The sequence below is a fragment of the Besnoitia besnoiti genome, chromosome III (assembly GCF_002563875.1).
Source record: "Besnoitia besnoiti strain Bb-Ger1 chromosome III, whole genome shotgun sequence".
NCBI classification, from domain to species: Eukaryota; Apicomplexa; class Conoidasida; order Eucoccidiorida; family Sarcocystidae; genus Besnoitia; species Besnoitia besnoiti.
In genome coordinates this window covers 5,389,430-5,414,054 of record NC_042358.1, presented here as the reverse complement: position 1 = coordinate 5,414,054, position 24,625 = coordinate 5,389,430, and the positions used below count along the sequence as shown (strand labels likewise).

The 24,625-nt window shown below is 60.5% G+C and overlaps 2 protein-coding genes across 2 annotated transcripts; one reads left to right on the top strand and one right to left on the bottom strand.

The window, feature by feature from the left end:
* Positions 1-185: 185 nt before the first annotated feature.
* Positions 186-5,526, top strand: BESB_050650 (uncharacterized protein; the record flags this gene model as incomplete). The annotated part of the gene is made up of 4 exons (XM_029363516.1): positions 186-3,707; positions 3,823-3,955; positions 4,119-4,894; positions 5,290-5,526. The coding sequence occupies 4 exons, from the start codon at positions 186-188 to the stop codon at positions 5,524-5,526; spliced, it is 4,668 nt and encodes a 1,555-aa protein (XP_029220882.1).
* A 2,873-nt stretch (positions 5,527-8,399) lies between these two features.
* Positions 8,400-23,545, bottom strand: BESB_050640 (uncharacterized protein; the record flags this gene model as incomplete). The annotated part of the gene is made up of 11 exons (XM_029363515.1): positions 8,400-8,454; positions 8,981-9,156; positions 10,133-11,398; positions 12,035-12,482; positions 12,785-13,125; positions 13,721-15,524; positions 15,920-16,437; positions 16,791-20,311; positions 21,031-21,298; positions 21,493-21,858; positions 22,280-23,545. 11 exons carry the CDS (start codon positions 23,543-23,545, stop codon positions 8,400-8,402), a joined length of 10,029 nt encoding a protein of 3,342 aa, XP_029220881.1.
* Between the last annotated feature and the right edge of the window lie 1,080 nt (positions 23,546-24,625).

Sequence of the window (24,625 nt, the reverse complement as noted above, 5' to 3'; positions counted from 1 at the left end):
TCTTCTAGCTAACTGACCACCGGATAGCTCTCATGGACGGGTCAGTGGCAGAGGCAGACAAATTCTCATCGTTTTTTCTCCGCTCGCGGCAGCGACACTCCATGCGCAGCGATAACGTTCCTACTCAGATGATCACTCATCTCCCCGCAAACGCACACGGTTGTCCTTGCACACCAAGACACGCCATGTCAGAACGAGAGACACGGCCCTTTGTTTCGCGACGTCGGGCATTTGTGCCGCGCCTAGACCTCAGCCGAGTCACTTCACAAACACGCGCGTTACTGGCGGCCGAGGACGCAGTGAACCTCGGAGGTGCCGGCAGCGTGGCGGGTCTCAACTCGTCGACAGGGACGTCGTCCGCATATGCTGACGAGGGCGAAAGTGAGCAAATGTCCGCGTGCACTGGGCGGAGCGAGCGCGAGACTCCGGGCGACGGCGAGGAAATCGACAGCGCCGAGCAAGTCTGTCAGCGGCTGGTGGAGGGTGACGACTGCGGCCGCAGGGCGGTACAGGTGCTGCAGCAGTGTGAACGGCTTCAGGCTGCGGCTGGAGTCGCCACCCCGGACGCAGCGCGCTCGCAGTCGATTTCCACGTGTGTCGACAGTCCTGCGCTGCAGCTGCCCCAGCCCTATCTGCAGTTGCCCGTGGAGTCGGTGGCGGCGGCTTCGACGCAGGGAGCTGAGAACGGTCTACACCCTGCCCCGCGACTGCGACGCTGTGCAGGCGAGCGCATTCAATTTCATCCGGGCCTCGGTGTAACACACGGTGTAACTCACGGAGGAGCGCCGCCCTGCAACTCAACAACTGTGTTCGTACCAGAAACAGAGCAGGGCGTGTCAGAGAGAGACAAGCGCCCCCGGGTCTGGAGCCGTCCGGCATTTGTGCCGCGCCTAGACCTCAGCCGAGTCACTTCACAAACACGCGCGTTACTGGCGGCCGAGGACGCAATGAACCTCGGAGGTGCCGGCAGCGTGGCGGGTCTCAACTCGTCGACAGGGACGTCGTCCGCATATGCTGACGAGGGCGAAAGTGAGCAAATGTCCGCGTGCACTGGGCGGAGCGAGCGCGAGACTCCGGGCGACGGCGAGGAAATCGACAGCGCCGAGCAAGTCTGTCAGCGGCTGGTGGAGGGTGACGACTGCGGCCGCAGGGCGGTACAGGTGCTGCAGCAGTGTGAACGGCTTCAGGCTGCGGCTGGAGTCGCCACCCCGGACGCAGCGCGCTCGCAGTCGATTTCCACGTGTGTCGACAGTCCTGCGCTGCAGCTGCCCCAGCCCTATCTGCAGTTGCCCGTGGAGTCGGTGGCGGCGGCTTCGACGCAGGGAGCTGAGAACGGTCTACACCCTGCCCCGCGACTGCGACGCTGTGCAGGCGAGCGCATTCAATTTCATCCGGGCCTCGGTGTAACACACGGTGTAACTCACGGAGGAGCGCCGCCCTGCAACTCAACAACTGTGTTCGTACCAGAAACAGAGCAGGGCGTGTCAGAGAGAGACAAGCGCCCCCGGGTCTGGAGCCGTCCGGCATTTGTGCCGCGCCTAGACCTCAGCCGAGTCACTTCACAAACACGCGCGTTACTGGCGGCCGAGGACGCAGTGAACCTCGGAGGTGCCGGCAGCGTGGCGGGTCTCAACTCGTCGACAGGGACGTCGTCCGCATATGCTGACGAGGGCGAAAGTGAGCAAATGTCCGCGTGCACTGGGCGGAGCGAGCGCGAGACTCCGGGCGACGGCGAGGAAATCGACAGCGCCGAGCAAGTCTGTCAGCGGCTGGTGGAGGGTGACGACTGCGGCCGCAGGGCGGTACAGGTGCTGCAGCAGTGTGAACGGCTTCAGGCTGCGGCTGGAGTCGCCACCCCGGACGCAGCACGCTCGCAGTCGATTTCCACGTGTGTCGACAGTCCTGCGCTGCAGCTGCCCCAGCCCTATCTGCAGTTGCCCGTGGAGTCGGTGGCGGCGGCTTCGACGCAGGGAGCTGAGAACGGTCTACACCCTGCCCCGCGACTGCGACGCTGTGCAGGCGAGCGCATTCAATTTCATCCGGGCCTCGGTGTAACACACGGTGTAACTCACGGAGGAGCGCCGCCCTGCAACTCAACAACTGTGTTCGTACCAGAAACAGAGCAGGGCGTGTCAGAGAGAGACAAGCGCCCCCGGGTCTGGAGCCGTCCGGCATTTGTGCCGCGCCTAGACCTCAGCCGAGTCACTTCACAAACACGCGCGTTACTGGCGGCCGAGGACGCAGTGAACCTCGGAGGTGCCGGCAGCGTGGCGGGTCTCAACTCGTCGACAGGGACGTCGTCCGCATATGCTGACGAGGGCGAAAGTGAGCAAATGTCCGCGTGCACTGGGCGGAGCGAGCGCGAGACTCCGGGCGACGGCGAGGAAATCGACAGCGCCGAGCAAGTCTGTCAGCGGCTGGTGGAGGGTGACGACTGCGGCCGCAGGGCGGTACAGGTGCTGCAGCAGTGTGAACGGCTTCAGGCTGCGGCTGGAGTCGCCACCCCGGACGCAGCGCGCTCGCAGTCGATTTCCACGTGTGTCGACAGTCCTGCGCTGCAGCTGCCCCAGCCCTATCTGCAGTTGCCCGTGGAGTCGGTGGCGGCGGCTTCGACGCAGGGAGCTGAGAACGGTCTACACCCTGTCCCGCGACTGCGACGCTGTGCAGGCGAGCGCATTCAATTTCATCCGGGCCTCGGTGTAACACACGGTGTAACTCACGGAGGAGCGCCGCCCTGCAACTCAACAACTGTGTTCGTACCAGAAACAGAGCAGGGCGTGTCAGAGAGAGACAAGCGCCCCCGGGTCTGGAGCCGTCCGGCATTTGTGCCGCGCCTAGACCTCAGCCGAGTCACTTCACAAACACGCGCGTTACTGGCGGCCGAGGACGCAGTGAACCTCGGAGGTGCCGGCAGCGTGTCGGGGCTCAACTCGTCGAACGGGGCGGCCTTACATTATGACGAGGAGGCGGGGCGGGAGTGCGTGTGTGAGATAGAACTTATGACGAAGTCAGTGTTTTCAACCGTTAACGCTTTTGCAGCACATCAGTCGAGGATGGTGGTTAGCGGCGACGCCGCTGTTGCACATCTCCAGGGAACGCAGCAGAATTCAGGAGTGTCTTGGCAAGCGCATACGGGTAGTCACGGTTTCAACGGGGGCGAGAAACCAAATTGCGTAGCGAGGGGAAGCATCAATTCCGCACTTCCATCGAGCACCGGACTGGCACGAGAGGTCATGGCCAACTCTCAAGGCCCTGTAAGATATGGAGAGGCTCTCGGCAATGTTCTGCAACAACGCAGCTCGCGGCTTGGAGCTGGGCCCGAGGATACTAGGGCACGCCCTTTTGACGGGGCGCACTCGCAACTGGTTTTGCCCGCGGAGTCACCTGGCGTCCCCTTCGGCCTGAACAGGCCTAGCGCGGTCAGGTCTACCGCGGAAGAGATGGGCGCCGGCGCAGGATGCGACGAAAACCTTGACAGCAGTGATCAGGGGGCGCGAATAGTGGCGCGAGCCGAAAAAATGGGCATATCAAAGGTGGTGTCGCCTCGACTAAAGGTGGCACGACCGGAAGCAGAAAATGCAAACTGCGAAGAGAGCAAACGTCCGGCAAATGCGCAAGGTGACAGAATCCTGACGACGCAGCCGCCTAGCAGCGTGGAGGCCGCAGAACAGATTGACGGCCTTGCGGATGGCGTTAGCAACACACAGGTAAGCACGCCGCCCCCCAACACGTTCAGCCCTTCCCGTCTCTGAATACTTCACCAGTGCCGCACGCCAGCCTCGCGCTGCATCTTGTGTTTTGTATGCCTGTCTATGCTGACAGCCCGTGTTTCAGGCTCTCAGCAAGCCGCTAGGGGGAGCAGCGGGAGGGGCCGCAGGTATCGGGAGCCCCGGTGTCAGAGACCCGGAGGCATCGCGGAGATTCCCGGATTCTGTTGACGAGGCTAGTCTCGACGGTAAGCTTGCTTGCAACATGAGCTCCGTTGCTGATTTCCATCTTTTCTGGTGACCCAGTTCGCCAGCCGCTCTGGAATCGGCAGTGCTCCGCTATAGTTTTGTCTTACTCGCAGAGGAAGCCTATTCGGCCGCCGGATTGCTTTTTGCGAGTGCTGTCTTTAGGCGCCAGCCCTAGGAAGCACGAAGGTCCTGACTGTGGAGTGGGTGTGAGCGAGCCCACGCAAGGTCTGTTGAAACGGTCAAATCAGACGTTGGCGCAAGAACTGGGGCCGTTGAACAGCCGCCCCGGCACGTCTGTATTGGACAGCCCGGAAATGCAGGCGACACTGCCCGAGGCTCATATACAGCTGGAAAAACCGTCTGGACCAATTTCACACGGTGTCCATGGACAGATACAAGTATGCGAGGCTTTACGCCAGCAGCCGGAGCCATCGGACGACCGGCCCAGTCTGCGCCAAGGCGCGTGGGGGAGGAGAGGCACCGGAGACGGACCGGCTAGTGTGTTGGGATTGCAGGAACGCGCCGTGAACGGAGGCGTGGAACATGCGGCACGGGCCCTGTTTTGTTCGGGCTTCGGGTCACGGCAAAACGGCACGCGGACGTCAGGGATGTGCACACGGAGGAAATATGTGGATCTGTCGCCGTCCGTAAAGATGCCTAATGCATCTGGCGAGTACGGACACCAGTGGGACAAGAGCGTCTATCTCTGCTGTCCGCAAGTCGCTGCACAGCCGCCCCTTGTACCGGCACTATTCCGCACATCCGATACCACGAGAGCAGAATGCGCTACCGGCTTACATGAGACAGAAGGCGGGCATCGTGACGCCATCTCCTCGCCGTTTGTTGTCGGTCATGCGACGACAGCGTGCAGGCTCGGGGCCACACTCGTGCTCCCGACAGTGGTCGCTCACACAATCACCACCACACATCCGCACTCTGTAGGGCAAGGTGCTCCACGACACAATATCATCAGTTGTGCACAACGCGCTGAAACAAGGAGTGCAAGTGGGGGCCTTCCGCATCCGCCGCCCTCAATCGAGGGCGCGGACAAATTTGAACGCCGCACAGCTGGTGCAGGAGAGTATACAGCACCGGCAGGAAGGCTGGAGCGATGTATGGAAGATTCTTGCTTCAAGGCACCCCGTGAGAACTGGAGCTCCTCCGCCTGTGAAATGCTACGAAAGACTTCCGTATCTCGTATGCGTCGGGAAAACTCAACTTGCAGCTTGACAACTGTAGGCGATGCCACGGGCAGACGCACCAATCGCCATGTTCGCGGAGATGCAACTCAAGTAATCACTGGTGAAGCGTCCTTGAATGACTTTGCTGCCAGAGCGCGCCCACCCACGAAAGTGGTGCCGACCTGTCCGCTTCCCCCCCAAAGACGTCTTCCTATATCGCAATGCCCTGTGGCGACCACGTCCGCATCAGCCACAACACCGACAAAAATCCCGCCGATGTCTGCCCAGCTTGCGTCGAGGTGGCGCCCCCAAGTCCTCAAGCGCGAGAGCGAGCAACCTGGCCTCAGCTCCCCTGCTGGTGTGGCGGTACGCTTCCTGCAGAAGCGTAGCGGTTTTCCAATGCCCCAAGACGCTGGGCCCCTTCCAGAATCCCGGACAGGTTTGCAGCCCGCTGGGATCACGCACCCCCATAGGTGCACCCATACTACGCCTTTGGAGCTCGTTGGCGTCGCCTGCGTAAGCCGAGCACAGTCGGGAGACGTTCACACTGCCGTTTTGTTTTTAAACGGAGGTCATGCGCGCGCGCAGCATGATTATCGCCAGGCTGGCAAGAATGGAAGCAGACTCGCGGGCGGCTCGATAACCTCTGGCGCAGCACCTGCGGCTGGAGTGAGTAGCATAACACACGGACTGTATAAGCCACAGGCAGCTACTCTTCAGCATCCACCACCAACAGAGAGGCCACAGCGTTTTGACGTGCTTGGCAATACGAGAGTCCCCCAGAATTACAAGGGAATTTCGGGCTGCCAAGGACAACGTAAGCATATCTCAGCATCGCGCCGCGAGCTGACACAAGGGTCGTTTCCGACCTCTTGGGCAGCTGTGGCGAGCGTGGGCAACCACGTGAGACTTCCGGCTGACGTAGCCCATGATCCAGCCGCTTCAGGTCTACCTTCTGGCATCTCGACTTGTTGCTGGCGTCCTGGACGACTCGAAGGCCCAACATCGCGTATTGAGAGGCAAATTGCGATTGTAGCATGAACACATACCTCCACCGCCCCTTCACGCGTAGCTGCTTGAAGTCAAGGAGGCTGGCGACGGCGCAGCAAGCAGCATCATGCCCGTGCACAGGCTGCTAGATCGCCAACGCGCACAGGGAGGCCCATTTAGATCTACAAACATGCCAATTATACTAGCAGTCGGGGCAGGCTCCATTTCGGATGCAGCCGTTGCTGCGACGGCCCCTGGGTCTGAGATGTGAGCCTCATCGCTAACAACGACACATGGACTACACGACCAAACTTCGCACTTCTAAGAACCCCCAGCAGCAGAATTGTGCTCACGCATGTGGGTGGCGAGCAATCCTCATTACGCGTCTCTTCACCCCTATGCCAGCAAGTGTGCAACTCCGATACAGCGCCCCCTAAGGTGCTTGTCATTTGCCGATCACCGGCGAGCAACAAAATAAGTTTCATCGTTGTCGATATTTCATTGATATGTTGATAACATAAATACTAACAAACCATTGGTTTCGGATGGGATTACTTTTAACACAGTGACAATAGTGGTTGTAGGGGACAGCCTCATACACCACCGACGTATCTGTGCGGTGGATTTTTCTATGTGCAACCTGGTGGCTGAACTCATCACCCCGTGCGTCCTGGATGCACCGAGGGCACCCCCGTTCGGGACTCCTAAGAAGTACCTAGCTGCTGAATCTAGTTCACCCTGCTGCAGGCATCCGCCGAGCCGATGCTGCTGTCCAGGCTCTGCACCCTTTGAGTGAGTGCGAATGTGGGTAGGAAGAGTTCACGCGATTACGCAAATACAACAGCGAAGGGCAACAGTTGATGGTGCACGCGGCAACTTGATTGAATGGGGAGTGGGCAACTCATGTAGGACTTTACATAGCGGAAGAATAAATCTGTATTTCGCTCACTGCCGAGCTCCACTGTCTTCGATCCCAAATGTAGTACACTTGCGAGACTGAAATATGCAGGCCACGTTCTAGGCCAGGGTACTCTGGCTCTTCCCCGTGCATTTTATCCACGTTAGTCCGATTGAAACAGGATGTCAAACTCTTCTGCTTGCATTGCTCACTTCTCCTCATTCCATAAGACAACAACAGCCGGCACCTCGCTTCGTCCTGCCAAAAGGAACCCACTCAGTGTTGCTGCAAATGTCTCATCCAGTACGATGGACACTGGATCTGCACATGTTACAGCCAGGTAGCAGTCTCGTCTTCCTCAGAAGCCTAAACAATATTCTAGCAAGTTAAAGACTTTGGCGCGCTGATGGTGTAGAATTGGCGGCCATTAGGGTCATTTCTCTGGCGCAGCGGACGAAACTCATGCCACCAAAGTGTGCTGATGGTTTACCGATATGATGTTGTGGAACTGTATACCGGACAAGTTCTAATGAAATGCGCCTTCTTGATGCAAGAGGACGGTCGACGGCTTCACTCCGGAATGGCATCATCAGGCTGAAATTCGTCTCTCTTCTGGGTCACGTATGGTAAACGTTCCGGAGGCCGGACCATTTGTGAACACTTCCAAAACTTCCGGAGACGATAGGGGTCTTATCTCTTCGGTATCGACCGAATCATCCAGGACTCGTGAGTGTGTGGGCTATGACACGATGCACGATCGCGAACCGCCAGCCGTTGGTTTTGTAGCAATCGGCTGCAGGGTTGAACTAGCCGTGGCAGTCTTCATTATGGTCATGCATGAAAACGACACCCCGCGCGGCTCTGCGTGCTGGCTTACGCAAGGCTGTGTAAGATTGGGGTATTGTGCGATCCTGCGTCGTCACTAGCTCCGGATCACTAAGCCGCGCTGGGTGCGAGTGACTCTTCCTGTATCGCATTGTGTTCGTTCGTATGTGGTGAATACGATTGAGTGGTAAGGAAGTCTTTCCTTGAGCTCTGATCATCAACTGAAAACGGGACGACCTATCGCCCTCCTGAAAGCATCAAAAGGGCACTGCTGCACTGTCGCGAAACAAAGAGGTTACCTTAAGTCTGCGTGTTGCTCGTATAGTCTGCGGTGCTTCGGAGATGTGATACCAGATTAGCAACGCGTCTTGTGAGAAACTCGCAAAAGAGATAGTGCCGAATTGTCGTTCACAGACGGTAGAACGTTCGTTAATCTAATTCGGCGAGCGAGTCAGGCGATGTGGATCAGCGCGAATGCACGTTCGACGCACGTCGACTAGAAATGCCCCACCGTGAAGCAGATGCTGGTTGTGCTTACGTTTTGGTAAATCAGTCCGCGTCAACGTCGTAGTGAGCACCCTTCGCGCCGCAAGATTGAGGAACCCTGAAAATCCAGCTCACTCGACGAGGCAAACAGGACAGCAGAAGGAGTCGTGCTATGCGGAAAGCCATAGCTGTAGCGCTGTGTGCCGGCCCCTGCTTTGTTGTTCCTGGCTGTGGCTTGCTGCCGTTTGTCATAGGTCGCCCGACCACAGCTAGTAATGAGGCATGGAAAGCGCCACGTGATTGGTTAGCATTTGGTTGATTCAGAAACATTTGAATCTTGGTTCTATGCCACTTCGACTGTAGCGGGATATTTATACTCTCGACCCGCCGATTCCAAGCGGCCTTCAACTCCTTGCCGATCTGCTTAGGGTTTAGGGTTCACAAACGAACTCGTATTGTTTTGATCTGATCTAGCTGACTGCTCTGGCCCCCGGATAGATCTTCTGGACGGGTCAGAGGCTAAAGCAAGCACACCCAATCGTTTTTTCTCAGTTCGTGGCGGCGACACTCCAAGTGCAGAAGTAACTTTTCTACTCAGTTGTTTCTAAATCTGCGCGCGGACGCACACGGTTGTCCTTGCACACCAAGCCACGCCATGCCAGACAGGAACTGCTAGAGAAATCGCCTGCAGACTCTGCTGGGTCGGCGGCGCACACGCAGCGGATGTCCGCAGCAGCCGACAGCCCTGTTCGGCTCCGACTGCATCTCGATGCGGAGCTGCTTGAGGCGGTGTCGCGCGAGTCGTGGATGTAAGACCAGACTGAAGAACAGCAGCAACTGCGCACCGAAGTCGGCGCTATTGAGACCATTCATATACACATATATATAGCTACGTATAAATTACTCTTTCATAGAAAAATGCCAAGACTCAGACTTTCAGCCCAGAAAAAAGTCGACGTGGGGGGTATCCCTTTCCCTGCACGGCGACGCTGTCATTCCCCTCAGCCAAAACATCCCAAGAATGACGTTCTCCAACTTCACAGTAGAAACAAATGGAGCAACCATGCGCACGTAGGCGAGGAAGAAGCATGGAAGCTCGCGTTGTAGATGCGCTCATATCTTCTTCCTGTGGAAAAAGCAAATCAAGACGAAATTAGAAAGATAACGGAGAGCCCGAAGCCCGCAGAAGATCGCCGAGTGCTCGAACCTATACAGAGCAACGCAGCATACACGGCATTCCAGGTAAGCCTGAAAAATGACCTGCGAACAACTCTGTATCACTGCTGCACAGATGTGGAAGGAGAAGTGGTGTGCCACTCTTTTGCATCTCGTGCGCACGCGACAAGGGCTCGCAATCTTTTTCCCCAGTCTCCAGACGCCGGCGGGCGGGCCTCTCCACCGATAGACGCGGGCGCAATCCAAAGGAAACGCGATGTCTCGTCCCAGAAAAGCCCCGCCCGTTTTGAGAAGGAACTTCGAAGAAAATGTGCACGCACGCATACTTCTACGTGACATATCTGCGGGTCACTGGGTACACGTGGTGCGTGAAGGAAAACGGCTACTATGTCCCGCGCGTGTCATCTTTTCTCCCTTCGAAGCAGCAGGAGCAGCTTCACTGTGTAGCTCTCTCGTTGTCTCTCTTTTCTCTCAGTTTTCTCAGTTCGTTGAGGCACAGCGCTGCAGTGTGGAGCTTTCTCGTTTTCTCCCTCTCTTCCCTCATTTTCCGCGTTAAATCGGTTCGCACGCGGGCTGCGTCGCCCCTCGCTGTCGTTCCACGGCGCGTCCTTCGGTCTTACCTCCTCGTCGCGCAGCAGCTTCGCGCGCCGGATGTTGTGCATGAGGCTTGCCGCAGCGTCTATGAAGAAGCTATTTTCGGGTCGCGGGTTTCGCGACCCCTGCGCGACTTCCTCTCTGAGGCCGCTGGCGCCAGTGAGGAGAGCCGCGATCGGAGAGGCGAGGCAAACTGCGCGAAGATTCCGCGCCTCGTCGCGCTCTGCGACTTCGCTGCAGCGCAGCAGCAGCTGGAGAAGCGCATGCGCAGCCGAGAAAAAGATCCCCGTCTCTTCACAACGTTCCAAAGATGAGCAAGCAAACGAAGAAGAAACAGGAGAAGAAATAGACGAAGAAGAAGAAGACGGCGCAGAAGGAGAAAGAGACTCGGGAGAGAAGACTGAGTCAAGCGGCTGTGTGGCTGCGCGGCGCGTCCGCTCGCGTGATGACGTTCCTCCCGCGGAGGCGCAGGGCGGTTCCCCAGGCGCCCGCAACTGCCCATGGGGCTCGTCTCCTCTCCTCTGTTGCTTCGTCGCGTGCTGCGCAGACATCCAGCCGCGCTCTACCACGTCCAACAGTGCCGCGAAAAGCAGCGCGAGCGGAAGGGCGTCGCGCCGGCCGTTCGCTAGGTGAGTGATCAGAAGGGGAAAGGCCCCTGTGCACAGACACCCGAGGAGGAGGGAGCGCAGCGTTTCACGCCACCAGCTCGCACGCAGCTCTTCTGCGCCTCGAGTCGCCGAGGCTTGCTCATACGAGCGAAAAAGCGACGCCGCGCTGGAGGGAAGGGGGAACGCGGAGGCGACGCTCGCGAAGCGCGCGGGCGCGCTCGAGGGCGACAACAGCAGCGAGAGAAGAAGCGAAAGGGACGCCGTGAAGCTGCTCAGTTTCTGCGAGAGCGCGCACGCTACAGGCATGGCCAGCGGCTTCGGTGGAGCAAAAGGACTTCTGTCAAAGTTGAGGGCGCGGAGACAGTCGCCCCGCGGCATCTCGAGAGGCGCGACGCGCACGGGCGCCGGCGAGAAGCACCAGGGGACGCAGACAGGCGCCGCGGGGACAGCGGGCTCGTAGGGCTGAAGGAATGATCCTGAAGGAGACACGAAGCGGAGAGTTGCTTCCTGCCAAGTCGGGGCGAGGCACGCTTCGAGGACGCTTCTGAGATCCGCGACAAGGCGCTGAACGTGCCATGCAAGCTCGTCGCGGGGGAGAGAACAGGCCCGCGGAGACGCCGGCGGCTGAGAACGAGAAGAGGCTCCGGCTTCTGCTTTTTGCGAGAAGGAGAGAAATAGCGACGCCTGAGGGTGGAAAGCAGCAGAGAAACAACAGGATTCTGCTTGTCGCGCACAGGCAAATAGAGACCAAACTAAAAGAAAACGAATCCTCAAAAACACAAGAGTGAACAAAAGATCGAGGGCGTGTCTCAGTAGAGCACGCAACTCAGGCGATGAAACAGAGGAAATGGAAAAACAAGAGAGGAGTCAGGACAGCATGCATCCTCCAGATGACCTGAGGACTCGCTCACACACCAACCACGTGGACTGCATCTTAAAAAGCCAAAGACGGCGGCACGAGCCTACTCAAGAGAACAAGAAGCAAGTACGACAAGCACAGCAAAGAAACTCTTTTCTACGTAAAGACACAGGCATACAAACGTATATACCTATATATACAGATATACACACATATATATACACACATACATATTCGTATAGATATATACAAATATGTCTATACAAATGTGCAAATATACATGCACATGCATGCGCACTTAGACGCATATGCATATGAATATAGGTAGATATACAGATATAGATAGATATCGATAGACAGACACATAGAGCTAAATAGATATATATATATATACATTTGTGACGAACGTGGAAAGAGGCCCGTCCAGGCAGAGGTGTATCGACACGGCCGGACGCGCTTACTAGTTGGCAGATTGCGGAAAAGGCGTTTGGAAAGATTCCTCTTTGAACCCCGCTCTGCTCGACAGAGAGGCCCAGCGGTATGCCGAGATCCCCGCCGCTGCCTCCGCATCTTCCGGCATCAAGCACTTTGCATTTAAGTCGCGAGACAAGATGCGCATGCGCCACGAGGTCGCCGCGCGTGAGCATACGACTGGCTAAGCTCCCCCCGACCTCCGCCCGCTCGGCGGCGCCCGGGCCTCCCTCGCTTCGCCGTCGAGGAGGCGCGACGCGAGGACAAAGCGCGGAGGAAGATGGAAGCGGACTCTGCCTCAGCGCGCGCCAGAGAGAAGAAGAAAGGCCGCACTCCCTGCGTGGAGCTCTCGAGGGGCGCGCGAGCGGAGACGAGAGTAGCAGGGGGATCGCCGCAAGCAAATCAGACAGCACGCTGCAGCGAACCAATCGCCGCGCCCTAAAAACAGCCAACACGGACGAAAAGCATCACAGAAGGAGCGCCTCGAAGAGCCTAACGCGTACCCTGTGGCCGACGGCAAAGTGAACAGTAAAATGGTCTACAAACATGCACACGTGCGTAGGTCTTTGCACGCACGCAAACCGCATGGCAGTCGACGTCCGCACGACAATGAGCTAGTGTAGACAGAGCGACTTTGCGAGTGAGGGAAGAGGTCCACGGAGGGGCGCCGCGGGCAATCTGATGCACTCAGGCAGGAGAGTCGAGTCGCGCGCGGAGGCTGTCTCAAAAGTCGAATATACCTCGATTCCGCCAACAGCACGCGAACGGCTCTCTCGCTCGTCGCCCGCACGCAGTCGCCCGCCCTCCCGGTCTCGGCGCTAAGCAGAAAAAGATGAGCCTCGCGTCCTTCGTCCTTGGCCAAAAGAGACACGCAAGAGGCGCGCCGCGTTGAGTCGCAGGAGTGAGAATCGAGGGGCGAACGCGCTACCGCATGCAGCAGCTGCGAAGCTTCGCTGGCGAGAAGGAGCAGGTACGAGAGGAGGAAAGGCACCAGCGAGGGAGGCGAGGGCGGCAGAACGAAAGAAACGAACGCGCGCCGCGACACCACAGCTCTGCGCATCCAGCTGTAGAGGTCGATGGCCTGTACAAGAAACAGACCATTTCACAGGCGCAGAGATAACACTCGACAACAGCAACGATGCGCAGAGCCGAAGGCGGCGACGGCAAACTGGCGTGGCCGGCCGCGCGAGGAAGACGTCGAAAAATCAGATTCTTTTTGTCTTTTAAACTGCAGAGTGTTCCACTGATTCTGTATCCAGAAGAGCTGTCATCCCAACTAAGCTGGGTCAGTGCACTGACACGGTGGACGTGAAGAGCCCATTTACACCTATGTATAACTAGAAAATAATATAAATACACACAGATACATACACACATTATGCGCATATACACATATATACATATGCAGATATTTTTATATATGCAGATATGCCGATACAAACTGCATTCAGAGATGCACGCTGCGCGCAGCTCCAGGATTCTGCACGTTTTAGAAAACAGACACAACGGCGTAAGGGAGGCCTCGTGACAGATGTGGGAGAAGACGCGAAGCGTAGATACACAGGTATGTGGACTCTGAATAATTGAAGGTAGACGCGGGCATAGTGGGGAGATCGACGCGTCGAGGCCGATGAGTGTTCAAAAATCATCTTTTTCTCGGTTTCGCGCGTCCGCACCTGCTGCAGGTACACGAGCGAGTTGCATATCAGCGCGAGGATCTCAAAGAGTCCGCTCGCGGCGCGCTCGTCTTCGCTGTCGTCGTGGCTTGCGTCTCGGTCTCTCGCGCCCTCGAAGAGGCCGCCTCGGGGGATCGCGCCGATCAGCTGCAGCGTCGCAGGAAGGAGGAGTCTCTGCGCCTCTCTCGCCGCGTGTGTCGCGTCCTTCCATTCGCCCTCGTCATCGCCTTCTCGCGCGCCTTCAGCCGAGGCCAAGCACCAAAGTGCATCGGCGAACTGCAGGCTCCCACTCAAGCTCCGTAGGAAGTGAGTCACATCCTGAGACAACAGCGAAAACGAAGAAGAAAGACGGGGGAACCCAGCGACAGACGACGCCCGCGCGTACGTCCCTCGTAGGGAGCGGCGCTTCGCGGGATTCGCGCCATTGAGGCCGTCGTCGGCTGCCGCGCTGCAGTGTCCAAAGTCCACGAAGGAGACAGGCGGGGTGTTTTCGATCGCCTGCGCCTTGCAGAGAGCCAGAGACGAGAAGAGAAACCGCGAGGCCGCTGCGCCGCACAACCCGCAGGCGCAAGCCAGCTCCCTTCCTGTTCGCCCTTTGCCTCCGCTTTCACTCGGAATCAGCTCCGTCGCGGCATGCTCGACGGCTGCCGCACAAGACGCAGAGACAGGCGAGAGACTTGGAACAAGAGACACAGATCGCGCGCCTCCGCGTGCTTCTGCGGGCATCGTCCCTTCCTGTCGGTTGTCTCGCGCGCCGATCCACGTTGCGTCGTCTCCTTCGAGCCGATAGAGCCCGTCGTGTCGCGGACGACACGCCAGAAGCTGCAGAGGCCGCAGGAAGGCCGGCAGCGAAAGTGTCTCCCCGTCGCCGGCGCGGATGAGAGCCTCATGCAGAGCGACGAGGCGCGTTTCGTCCGCGAGGCAAGCCGCACGATTCAGAGAGAGAGAAGACGCAGAGAAGTTCGATTCGACGTCGTCTGCGTTCTCCTCTCCCTCTCGCGCCGCAGGGATGGGGCTTTCTTTGCGAGTAGGACGCATCGATTCATCGCCGCGCTGGCTCGCTGCGGCTTCCTGGCGAAGTGCGTCCGCGCCCCTTTTTTCCTTTTCGTCGACCCTGCGCATAGAGGTGTGTTTCGAGGGCCCGGTCTCCTCGTTCCGTTCGCAAGAGCGAGGAGTGCGCTGAGAGGGCGCCTGTCGGTTTTTTCCTTCTTTTCCACCTTCCTCGGATGTCTCGCGCTCGTCCCTCTTTCGCTTTGGCTCCCTTGCGCGCGTACACGAAGACGCAAAGAGACTGCGTGGAGACAACGGCGAGAAGGAAGCCACCAATCGGCGCGGGTCGCCGCGCACGTCCTTGGCCGGGGTGTACATACAGCGAAGGCTCATGTCGCGCCAGAAGAAGGCCGTGCGGAGCAAAGAAAGAGACGAGACGGTGCGGCGGAGGAAGTCTGCGAGGCAGGGGAGCGACACGACAGGGGCGACGCCGCGCGTCGCGGCTGCAAGATCGCGAGGCTCGCCACGGAGGCCTTTGCCGGTGCGCGGAGGAAAATTGGCGCTTGCAGATGACGAGATCGAGGACACAGAAGAGGGAGAAGTCAAGCGAGACGCCAACGGCGTCGCGAAGGACGAGGAGGCCGCAGACGCAGAGCCAGAAGGAGGCACCGAGCACCCGGAGGCTGGCGTTGGAGGCGCGAGAAGACAGGGGTCGGTTGAAGAGAGAAGAAGATAGGAGGAGGGAACCATCGCCGTCAAGCGAACCAAGCAGGCCGCCAAGATCCCCTCCAGTCCTTTCAGAAGAAGGGCGTGCCTGAGAAAGCACACGCAGACCAAGCACGCACGCGATCCAGCGTCTGAAAGAAAAGAGAAGGAGCGGGAAAAGAGACACGCATGCGCCGCGCCCAGACAGTCCGCCGATCAGAGACGGGAGCCCCACCCGACCGGCGCCTGTTCGCAGCACCATGCATGCACGGAGTCGGTTGAAAGCCACACAAACGGGTAGGCGAATCCATCGAGAGCCGGCCTAGCTCGCAGAGCCCACGCGGAAGCACCTGCACGCTGATCCACGCCGCTGCATCAGCGTCGGGAGGCAGTCTGCGCAGACACGTAGAGACAGCAAGGCTGCGTGCGCATCCGTGGAAACAGAAGACAGAAACGAGAAGTGCCAAGCAGTAAGGGTCCTCGCGCGTCCGCGTGCGGCCTCACTTGGCGTTTTGCATGAGCCGCCACCAAGCCCAGGCGCTTCGCTCTCCTCGCCCGGCGCGCCTTTCCTCGACTATCGCGTCTTCTGCGCGCCTTTCCGCGTCTGTCCCCAGCCTCCTCGCGCCGCAGCTGCCTCGCCGCCGCGGCGACGGCGACTGCAGCGTGACGGCCTTTCGGGCGATCGACTCCAGCTGCGGTGCGAGCTGAGCGACAGCCTCGCCCGCGGGGTCTCCCGGCTGCCGCGGATCTTGGTTCGCGTGGGACGCCGCTGCGGCGGCGTCGCTGCGCGTCTGGAAGTCCTCGGCGTCGACGCGCCGCAGCGCAGCCTCGAGTAACCCCGCGAGAAGCGGCAACGAGGGTCTCGAGAGCGATGCCGGCGAGAAGGAAGACGACGCGTGCGGCGTCTCCCGCAGAGGGAGAAGCGCGTCGAGCTCCGCGAACGCCCATGAAGCCACGAGGAGGACGAACGCGTCGCTGAATGCCCAGGGCGAGGCGGCCGCCGACCGCGCGGAAGACTGGAGCTGCGATGAAGGGCGCAGGCGACAGAGAAGGGCATGGAAAAACAGTTCATGAAACAAGCACGCATGTGATTCCTCTACAAAAGACACAGCGAGTGAGACAGTGAAGAAGGCGACTGCATATGGCGGCAACGTCGAGCGAGGCACACCGCACGTCGCGAACGATTCAAACAGAGACGTCAGAAGATATATTTATATATATATATATATATATAGATAGATGTCGAGAGACGCCTCCAAATCAATAGGCCAATGCAGAGCGCTTGGTTGCAAGTTGTAGGCCCCCCTCCCCCTTTTCTCAGTTCTTCTTGCCGTCGATGAATGTTCTTCTCGCGTCCTTTCTTCGCTTGTCGTACCGTTTGTCCGGGGCGGCGCTTGCCTTCTGCCGCAGAGGCGAGGAGGATGCGCTGGATAGCCGCAGCTTCTCCCCTGTGGAGGTAGGCGTGGAGAAGCGCCTGCAGAAGCATCTGGTCGCTGCGGTGTATGTACACCTGGATTTCATCCTGCGGGTCAGAAGACGCAGAAGGCGAGGCGACCGGGCGCCAAGAAGGCGCTTGCTGGAACGTGGAAGAAAGAGGCGGCTCGACGCCAGCGCATCTTTCCTCCGACCATCTCTGAGGCCAGGATTCCACGCGAAGTGCGTCGAGCGCGCGGGGACACCCTCGTTGAGAGGAAAGCGCGATTGCTCCTTTCGTCGCGAGGAGGTCGAACGCCAGGAGCCGGTGGGTGGGGTGTACATACACCGGAAGAAGGCCCAGACACTGCAGCGGGCGGCAGTAAACGGAAGGCGTTGTGAAGATTTCCAAGGCGAGCCTCTGGAGCCCTCTCTGCACCGCGACTTCTCCGGCCTCGATGTGAAGTACGAGGCCAACCAGGACGTCAGGTTCGCTTCTTCCTGCGTCGCTGCGTTGCATTTGCTGGCCGTCTCCCGTCTCCTCAGATTCAGCGACCGCACAGCGTCGCCGCCCGTTCGTCCCTCCGCAGACCTCCAGAGAAAGAGGAGCAACAAGATTGCGTTCATCTGCTGCCCCTGGCTCGCCTGCAGCCTCGTGTGTCGCGCCGCCCTCATCATCCAAGGCGGAGTTGACGCTGACCACGCTGGGGGAGCCCGGCGAGGGAGAGAGTCCAGTGCTAATGGAGTTTTCTTGAGAGGCGCTGACATCTGAGAGCATCCACGCAGCCTCGTGGTAGTCTGGCAGCAACGAGTCTCCGCTTCCCGCCTCCGCCGCGTGGTCGTTGTCCAGCGGTGAACGCGGTGTACGTGCAACCGAAACGCCCTGGAGGGACGACTCAGCAGTCCGCGCAGACGACGTGGGAGAAGACGCGGGAGACGAGGAGTGCACGGAGCAAGAGGAGAAGGAAGAGGGGGAGGGAGAAGGCGAGAGAGAAGGCGGCGAGGCCCGCGATAGAGAGTCTTGCGCGGGGTTGCCGCAGACGCCCAGGAGAGCGAACGTGAAGGAAAAACAGCGAAGCCACGCAGGGTCGTCCGGAATCGCCAAGTCACGGGGGGGGCCCACACGAGAAAAAGGGCCTTGCTGCGCATGCAACGCGCCCACGTCCAAGGTTGTCTCCCCTTGCAGCAGCTGCTCGCCTTCACGGAAGTCTGGAAAGCAGAAGTCGCTCACTGACCCGCGGCGATCCGGCAAAGCTGCCAATCTGCATTGTCTGCGCCCCTCGACGCCCGCTCTCTCCCCCGCGAGGTCCTGTGGAGGGGTGTACGTACAGCTGAGAATCCGCACCACTGCAGGCGAGGCGGCGGCGGCGCGTGGATCCGAAGAAGGCCCCCGCAAAGTGTACGGAGAGGCGGGTGCGCTTGAGGCCGCGGCTCGCTGCGCCAGGGCCCGCAGCGTCTGGCTCCCCACTCGATTCTTCATGCGGAGTTCGCCCGGCGTTAAGGGCTGCAGAAAGCTCCAGAGAAGTGTTTCTGTCTCGTACAGTTCGTCGATCGTCTGGTCTGCGCACGCCGAGTCCCGCTTCCACAGCTCGTTCTGCTCTTCGCCAGTCTCTTGGCTGGTCTCCCGTGGGCTGCCTGAGCCTCCGCGTCGCGTCTTGTCCCGTGTATCTGGGCGTCCATCTGTTCCTCCTTGCTCCTCTCCTTCGGCGTCGCTCTGCTCGGCTGCGTCCGCCTGCAGAGGCCGCACGGCCACGGGCGTCCGCCGCGCGAGGAGCTCGGTCAGGTCCACGCCGTCGACGACGCCGCGCGTTGGCTGTGCCTCAGCTCTCGTCTTCGCCACCAAGTCCCAGGCTCCGCCTTCGTTCCTCGCGCGGCTCTGCGCGTGAGTCGCTCCACTCCGCTCTTCCTCAGGCACCAGCTGCGCGTCGCTGTCGCTCGAGGCGCCTGGCTGGCAGCCTCTGTGGAGGTAGAACGAGGCGACAGGAAACACGGCCGCGCGGAACGCAGGCGGCGGACGCGCGGGGTGGATAGGTGGGCGTGAGGGAGGGTGGCTCCGGTCGCCCGCGAGCGAGTCGCGCGAGATCTTTCGCTGGAGAGCCGCGAGCGCCTCGGCGCAGGCTGGCCGCGTGAGCCACACCAGCGAGAGCGCGTGGGTCGTTGCGCAGACGTGTGCAGCGACCAGCGACGCGCCCGGCTGCCCGACGCGCTGCCAGGCCGGCGGCCGCGACCCCGAGACGTAGACCAGCTCTTCTGCGCGGCACCGCTCGCAGGAGAACTTCCCTAAGCCGCTCGCGAGCTGGAGCTCGGGATGTACGTACACCCCGAAACGCAACGTCTTTCGACGGCAGAATCCACACGCCCGGTCAGGCGCGGCGTGCATGCCCGCATGCGGCTGCGGCGGCGCCGCGGAGAGCCGGCGGGCCGCGAGTGCATGCAGCACCACGAGGCCACCATCTGCGCAGCGCCCGACCAGCCAGAGCCCGTACTCGACGCAGCGCTGCGGGGAGAGCGACGCGGCGGCGTGCCTCTCTGCGAGTGCCGCCAGCGCCCGCGCGTCGCCCGCCGAGGCGCCGGCGGCAAGGCCCCGAGACGCCCGCGACCCTGATGGAGGCGCCGGCGGAGTCAGCGACACAGGCAGCGAGGCCGGCGCGTAAGACGTGAATGGGATGTACGGTAGGGCGAGCAGAATGTGAGATACGGCGCAGGAAGGCTCTCTCGCGTCTCCGAAGGCGCTGAGCGCCTCGTGGAGTCGGGTATCCCCGGCCGCGCGTGCGCCGCCGAAAGCGAACTGCCCCGCCAAGCAGGGTTCGGCGAGACTTCCCAAGCCATCCTGGGCCGTCAAAAGGCCCGGGGGGAGGCGAGTCGCCGGCATCGTGAGCGGCGCGACGACGAATCGCTCATCTTGGTCGCGGCGCCGGATTGTTTGGCTGGCTGTGGCGGACGCTTCTCCACCGCGACCGGCAGCTGCCGCCTCGGGCTCGCATAGCGAACCCGGCGCTGTCGCGGAGGCGAGAGCAGGCGGAGAGGGCCCGCGGGCTGACGACCCAGATGCTGCGACGCGCCACACTCTGGGGTGTATGTACAACACGAGGGGGCTCCAAGCGCATCCACATGCGGTGCGAGGCGCGGGCGAGACGGCGACAAAGAAGGCGCCGAGCGCAGGTTTCGGTTCACGGCCGCCGCGCTGCACGTCTGTTGCCGCTGGGGGGTGCGACAGCCTTTGCTCCAGTGACGAGAGGAGTCTGAGCGCCTCGGCGTTCCCGCTGCATGCGGACACGGACGTCACGCGCACGCAGCAGCTGGGCACCGGCAGATAGCGAAGCGCACAAGTTTCCACCGGGCGCCACAGAGCGTCCTCGGCCTGCGAAGACGTGGAAGGCGCGCAGAAATTGTCCGCCGTCCCCCAATGAAACCTCTCACGGCCGCCATCGCGCGGCTCCGTGGAAGACGATCGTCCGGACGGAGGCCTCTCCGCACCCGGTCCTGGATAAGAAGAAAAAAAGACAAATATGAAACATCAAAGCATTGGAGGCCCCTGCAGACAACGCGGGCGAACTGCTAGTAGAAAACTGAAGATTAAGGCGCGAACGGAGAGACACGAGGCGCGGAGAGTGAGCGCGAAGCAGACCGGGCGCAAGTCTGACACGAGTCGCACAGAGGATAGACGCCCCCGGCGAGAAGGTGCTGAAGGCAACGGAAGGGCGATTGGAGCGGCGACTCAGAAGCCGCCACGGAGACCGCCCGGCAGAGAGAGAGAGACTGAGATTGATACCACGACTCTCTCTTAGACGAACTGAGAGAGGCCGCACAAAGGAACGAACAGCCGTCCCATTGATTCGCCTGTGACAACCAGCCAGCAAACGGATAAACTCAGTGGAGAGGCTATCCGGTGCATCACGCGAAAAAACGTCTTGACTTGAAAGGCTGCTAGGGGTTCACGTCGCGAGACGACCACGCCTTGCGGCGGCGTGTGTCGCTGCTGAGGGCAGCTGGTGACTTCCGAACGAGTCGCTCCTCTCCACAGGCGCTTCCATGGAGCTTCGCACTCACCCTAAACCCACGCTTCTGTAAAATTCGACTCTGTACGCTTTTCGCCGCTGGCTCGTGACGCGTCCGCCGCTGAGGGGCTGCCTAGCGTCTTCTGCGCTCAGGGAAGCTTGGGCGTCCACGGCCGGATTCTGCATGCGAGGAGACTCTCTCACCGTTGTTGTTTCGCTGCAGAAGCCGGTAGGGGGGTGCAGGCGCCGCAGGCGCAGCGTCGCAGAGCGGCGTCTCTCTCTCGCTCCTCTCGCTTGGTTGACCGCGCGATGCGCAGCCGAGCGGCCGCGGGAGCAAACAAAGCACCGGGGAGAAGACCGCGGGCGGCTGGATGAAGAAGGAGGCCGGCGCGAGCCGCGAAGCTCTCCAAGAGGCGGGACGTGCCGAGAACAGGAAGACGCCGGACCTGCGCGTGGCGATCGCGAGAAGAATCTGCGGGCAGAAAGAGGCACCAAACGAGAAGCATGCCAAGCCGGAGGCTAGCGCGTCGCGCGAACGGCGCCGCGCGCTGGTAGATCTACGGAGCACATCCGAAGAAAAAACGTGCTGACGACCTCGAGAGGCAGGAGAGAAGGGGAGGGGAGGGCAGGCGAGCGGAAGGGGGGGACTCGACGCGCGGCGCTTACTTCGTGTGTGTCTGTGTCGAGAATCGCGGAGGCGCCCGCGAGTTCGGTGGAGGCCGAATCGTCTCTTCCGTCCAGCTTTGCAAGGTACTGCGCGTAGGCTTCGATCCGCGAACAACTTTTCTTCCCGCCTCTCTCGCACGTGGGCGCGCTGCGTCGAGAGCGGGCAGCAGACGGCGGCAGCGGAAACGTGAGGAGAACAGTGCAGGCGGGCAACTGCACCAGATGCAGGGCCGCCTGGGGCGGCGCGCGTCGGTCTGCCGTGGCGAACGTTGACAGCAGGACGAGGAGCTGCAGGTACTCGGGGAGCGCCCCTTGCACGTTCACCGCGTCGCGGACAAGAAGACGCGCGTGCGCGCTGTGAGAGACCTGCGAGCGGGACATGGGACCGAAGCCGCCATGGATAAAGGTAAGCTACAGGCATCTTGGAAGAGTGTATCATATTAGCGGATAAATGTCAATCAAAGCGACGCGGCGGCAGCAACCGCACCGGGGCGGCCATGCGGCACGCGAGCACGAGCGACGCGGAGATCCAGTCGGCGCGAGAGAAAAGCAGGAAAACAGGCGCTCTCTGGGAAGTACACGCAGTTCGAAGCGCGATATATCGAGCGAGGAGCTCTTTGGAAAGCGGCTTCACAGGGCAACGCACAGATCCGGAGGGCGTCTCCCGAGTCAGATGACCGTATCGGCGCTCTCGTGACGAAGGGCAGCAGCGCGTTCTGCAGTTCGCCCTACACAGCTGTCATTTCTTCCGACTGGCTCCTCTGAGGCCCCCGGAAGGTACACTTACCGCACCACCTGCAGCCGCGGCTGCTTCTGTAGAACGCGTATGGAGTCCCCCGCCGTTCGCGTCGCCCTCAGCGGCGAGGAGGGAAGACGTGATGTCGCAGACGATGCGCGACGGGTTCGAGTCCGCCACGTTCCCTCTGTGGAACGCCTGCAGCTGAATGATCACTCTGCTGGGGAGCGGGTGTGGCTCCTTCGCTTCTTCGCATACGTGCGGCGCGGGCGTGTTGTCTGCCTTCGCGCCCATGTGGTTCTCCTCATCCGCGGAAGCGTCCGCCGGGCAGCGGCGTGAAGCGGAGACGCTCGTGACGGCGTACATCCACCGCGCGTCTGAGGTCAAGCCTCTCAGCTGAAGCTCTCTCCCTTCGCGGCGAGGAGACGCAGAGTCTCGAAATCCGCCCTCCACGCGTCGGCGGCCTGCTGCGGGGCTCGCGGGCCCACACGCCTTTGGCGGCGGACAAAAAGCACCGCGCGGTCGAAAAGGGGGCGCCGCCGATGCTGGTTTCTCGTCGCGTCTCCCCCCTCGCGTGGGTACCCGAGGGCGCGCGGTCGCCGCTGCCGCAGAGCGTCGCCGGCAGCCGCAGAGCGTGGCTGACCAGCGCGTGAGAGACGCCCAGGAAGGAGAGAGGAAAGCGGGCCTGGAGGGTCTGACGCCGCTCTCGCTGGGCGGCGACGGCAAGGCTGCAGAAGAGTGCGCGGCTTCGACATCGTGGTGGACATCTGCCGCAGCGCGTTGGTCGCGTGGCGCAGCGTCGCAGACCGCAGCATCCCACACTCCTAAATCGAGATTCGATTCCTCCGGAACGGCCGGAGTGCCGCCTTTTGAACGCGTCGCCGCCTCCTCACGTGGGGCTTCCGGCTGCGCTCGGTCACTGTGATCCGGGTGCCTCACGCGCAGACCAAAACGAGTACGCGTTTCACTCCACAAGCAACGAAACAGCGACCCCGTGCTCTTCTCCCCCGTCACACCTGGTGTACGATGCTGCGGCGCATACGGGGTGCCGTCGCGTTTCAGACGCTTCGAGGCGGGACTTCCCGCCGCGTCGTCGATGTCAGCGACCGAGGCCGCGAGCCCTCCTCGCGCGGCGAGCGAAGGCGCATGGCTGAAGCGTGTCCTGTTTGTTCTCCACTGGGTCTCTCTGGAGAGTCCGGAAAGACACGCCGAGGCTGGGCGCCTGTCTCCTGGATGACGGCTAGCGGGTCCTGCGGCTGCGCCGGCGAGGTCGCTCGCCCCTGGTGTCCCCGCGAGTGCGAAGCGCACAGAGAGCATGGTGAAGAAGAGACCAACTGGGAACAAGACACGCTTTTCCCCGCATACGAAAGAAGTCGAGTGCGAGAGAAGGGCGACAAGAGGGGTTCGCGGCAGGCTAGCTATCTGTCACCATGCCTGGCGTGTGCGCGCATGTGAGCCGGGGTGAAGACGTGACCTGCAGGGGAAACCTCGCTGCGTTCGAAGTGAACGGAGAGAAAGGGAGTGCTTTCTATTTGTTCGATGGGCTCTTCGACGTGGAAACGAGCTGTCCGCAGAGACGGTGACACGTGCGGCATGTCTTCTTGCAGACACCCCGGGAGGAGGGTCGGGGATACGTCGTCGTTACTTACGCAACGAGGTAACCGCATGCATGCGTGCACGTCTGGGTCTCCGCACATTCCGCGCGTACGGCCTCGACCTGCGTGTTTGCGCTAACGCTGCAAGACTGTGAAGGGCGTGCTCAGAGGTCATGGTCGCTGCTGACTCGCGAGTTGTATCTTCATGAGCGATTCTCCACTGGCGCCTCTATGGCTGCAGACTTCGTCGTGCAGCAGTTTCGCAGCAATACTGAATCTTGAAGGGCTCTTGCTATTTGCTCTCTCGCATTCAGTGTGAGGCACACACCTCCAGGCGGAGAGGGGCCTTTACCTAGGTCGCAAGGCCTGCAGTCGCCGACGCCATTCCGAGTGTAACGATTAGACGATTCAAAGCTCCCTCACACAACAGCTTTCATCGGATTAAAGCATCACGCCACGCCAAAAGCAACATTCAGCCGCGCGCACCAGCTGAACCAGGCGCGGCAATTTGATACAGCACTCGCGGCGCATGGACCTCCCCATCGTTAGAAAAACAAGGATGTCGAGAGAGTAAAAGCAGAGGGTTGCGTCGTGTCTTTTGCCCAGCCACAAGGCATCAGCCAGCATCCACTGGGGATTGTATGAATGTGTCGGCGCCTACACCCCCATGGATACGCAGGAATTAGACGCCTTTGGTGCAGTGAGGAGACACCCTAGCTGTTTGAAGAAAGAGCTCTCAGCTGTGCTAGTTTTTCAACTGCTAGACGCAGGGCCCCCTCGAGCGAATATGTTCTAATTGAAA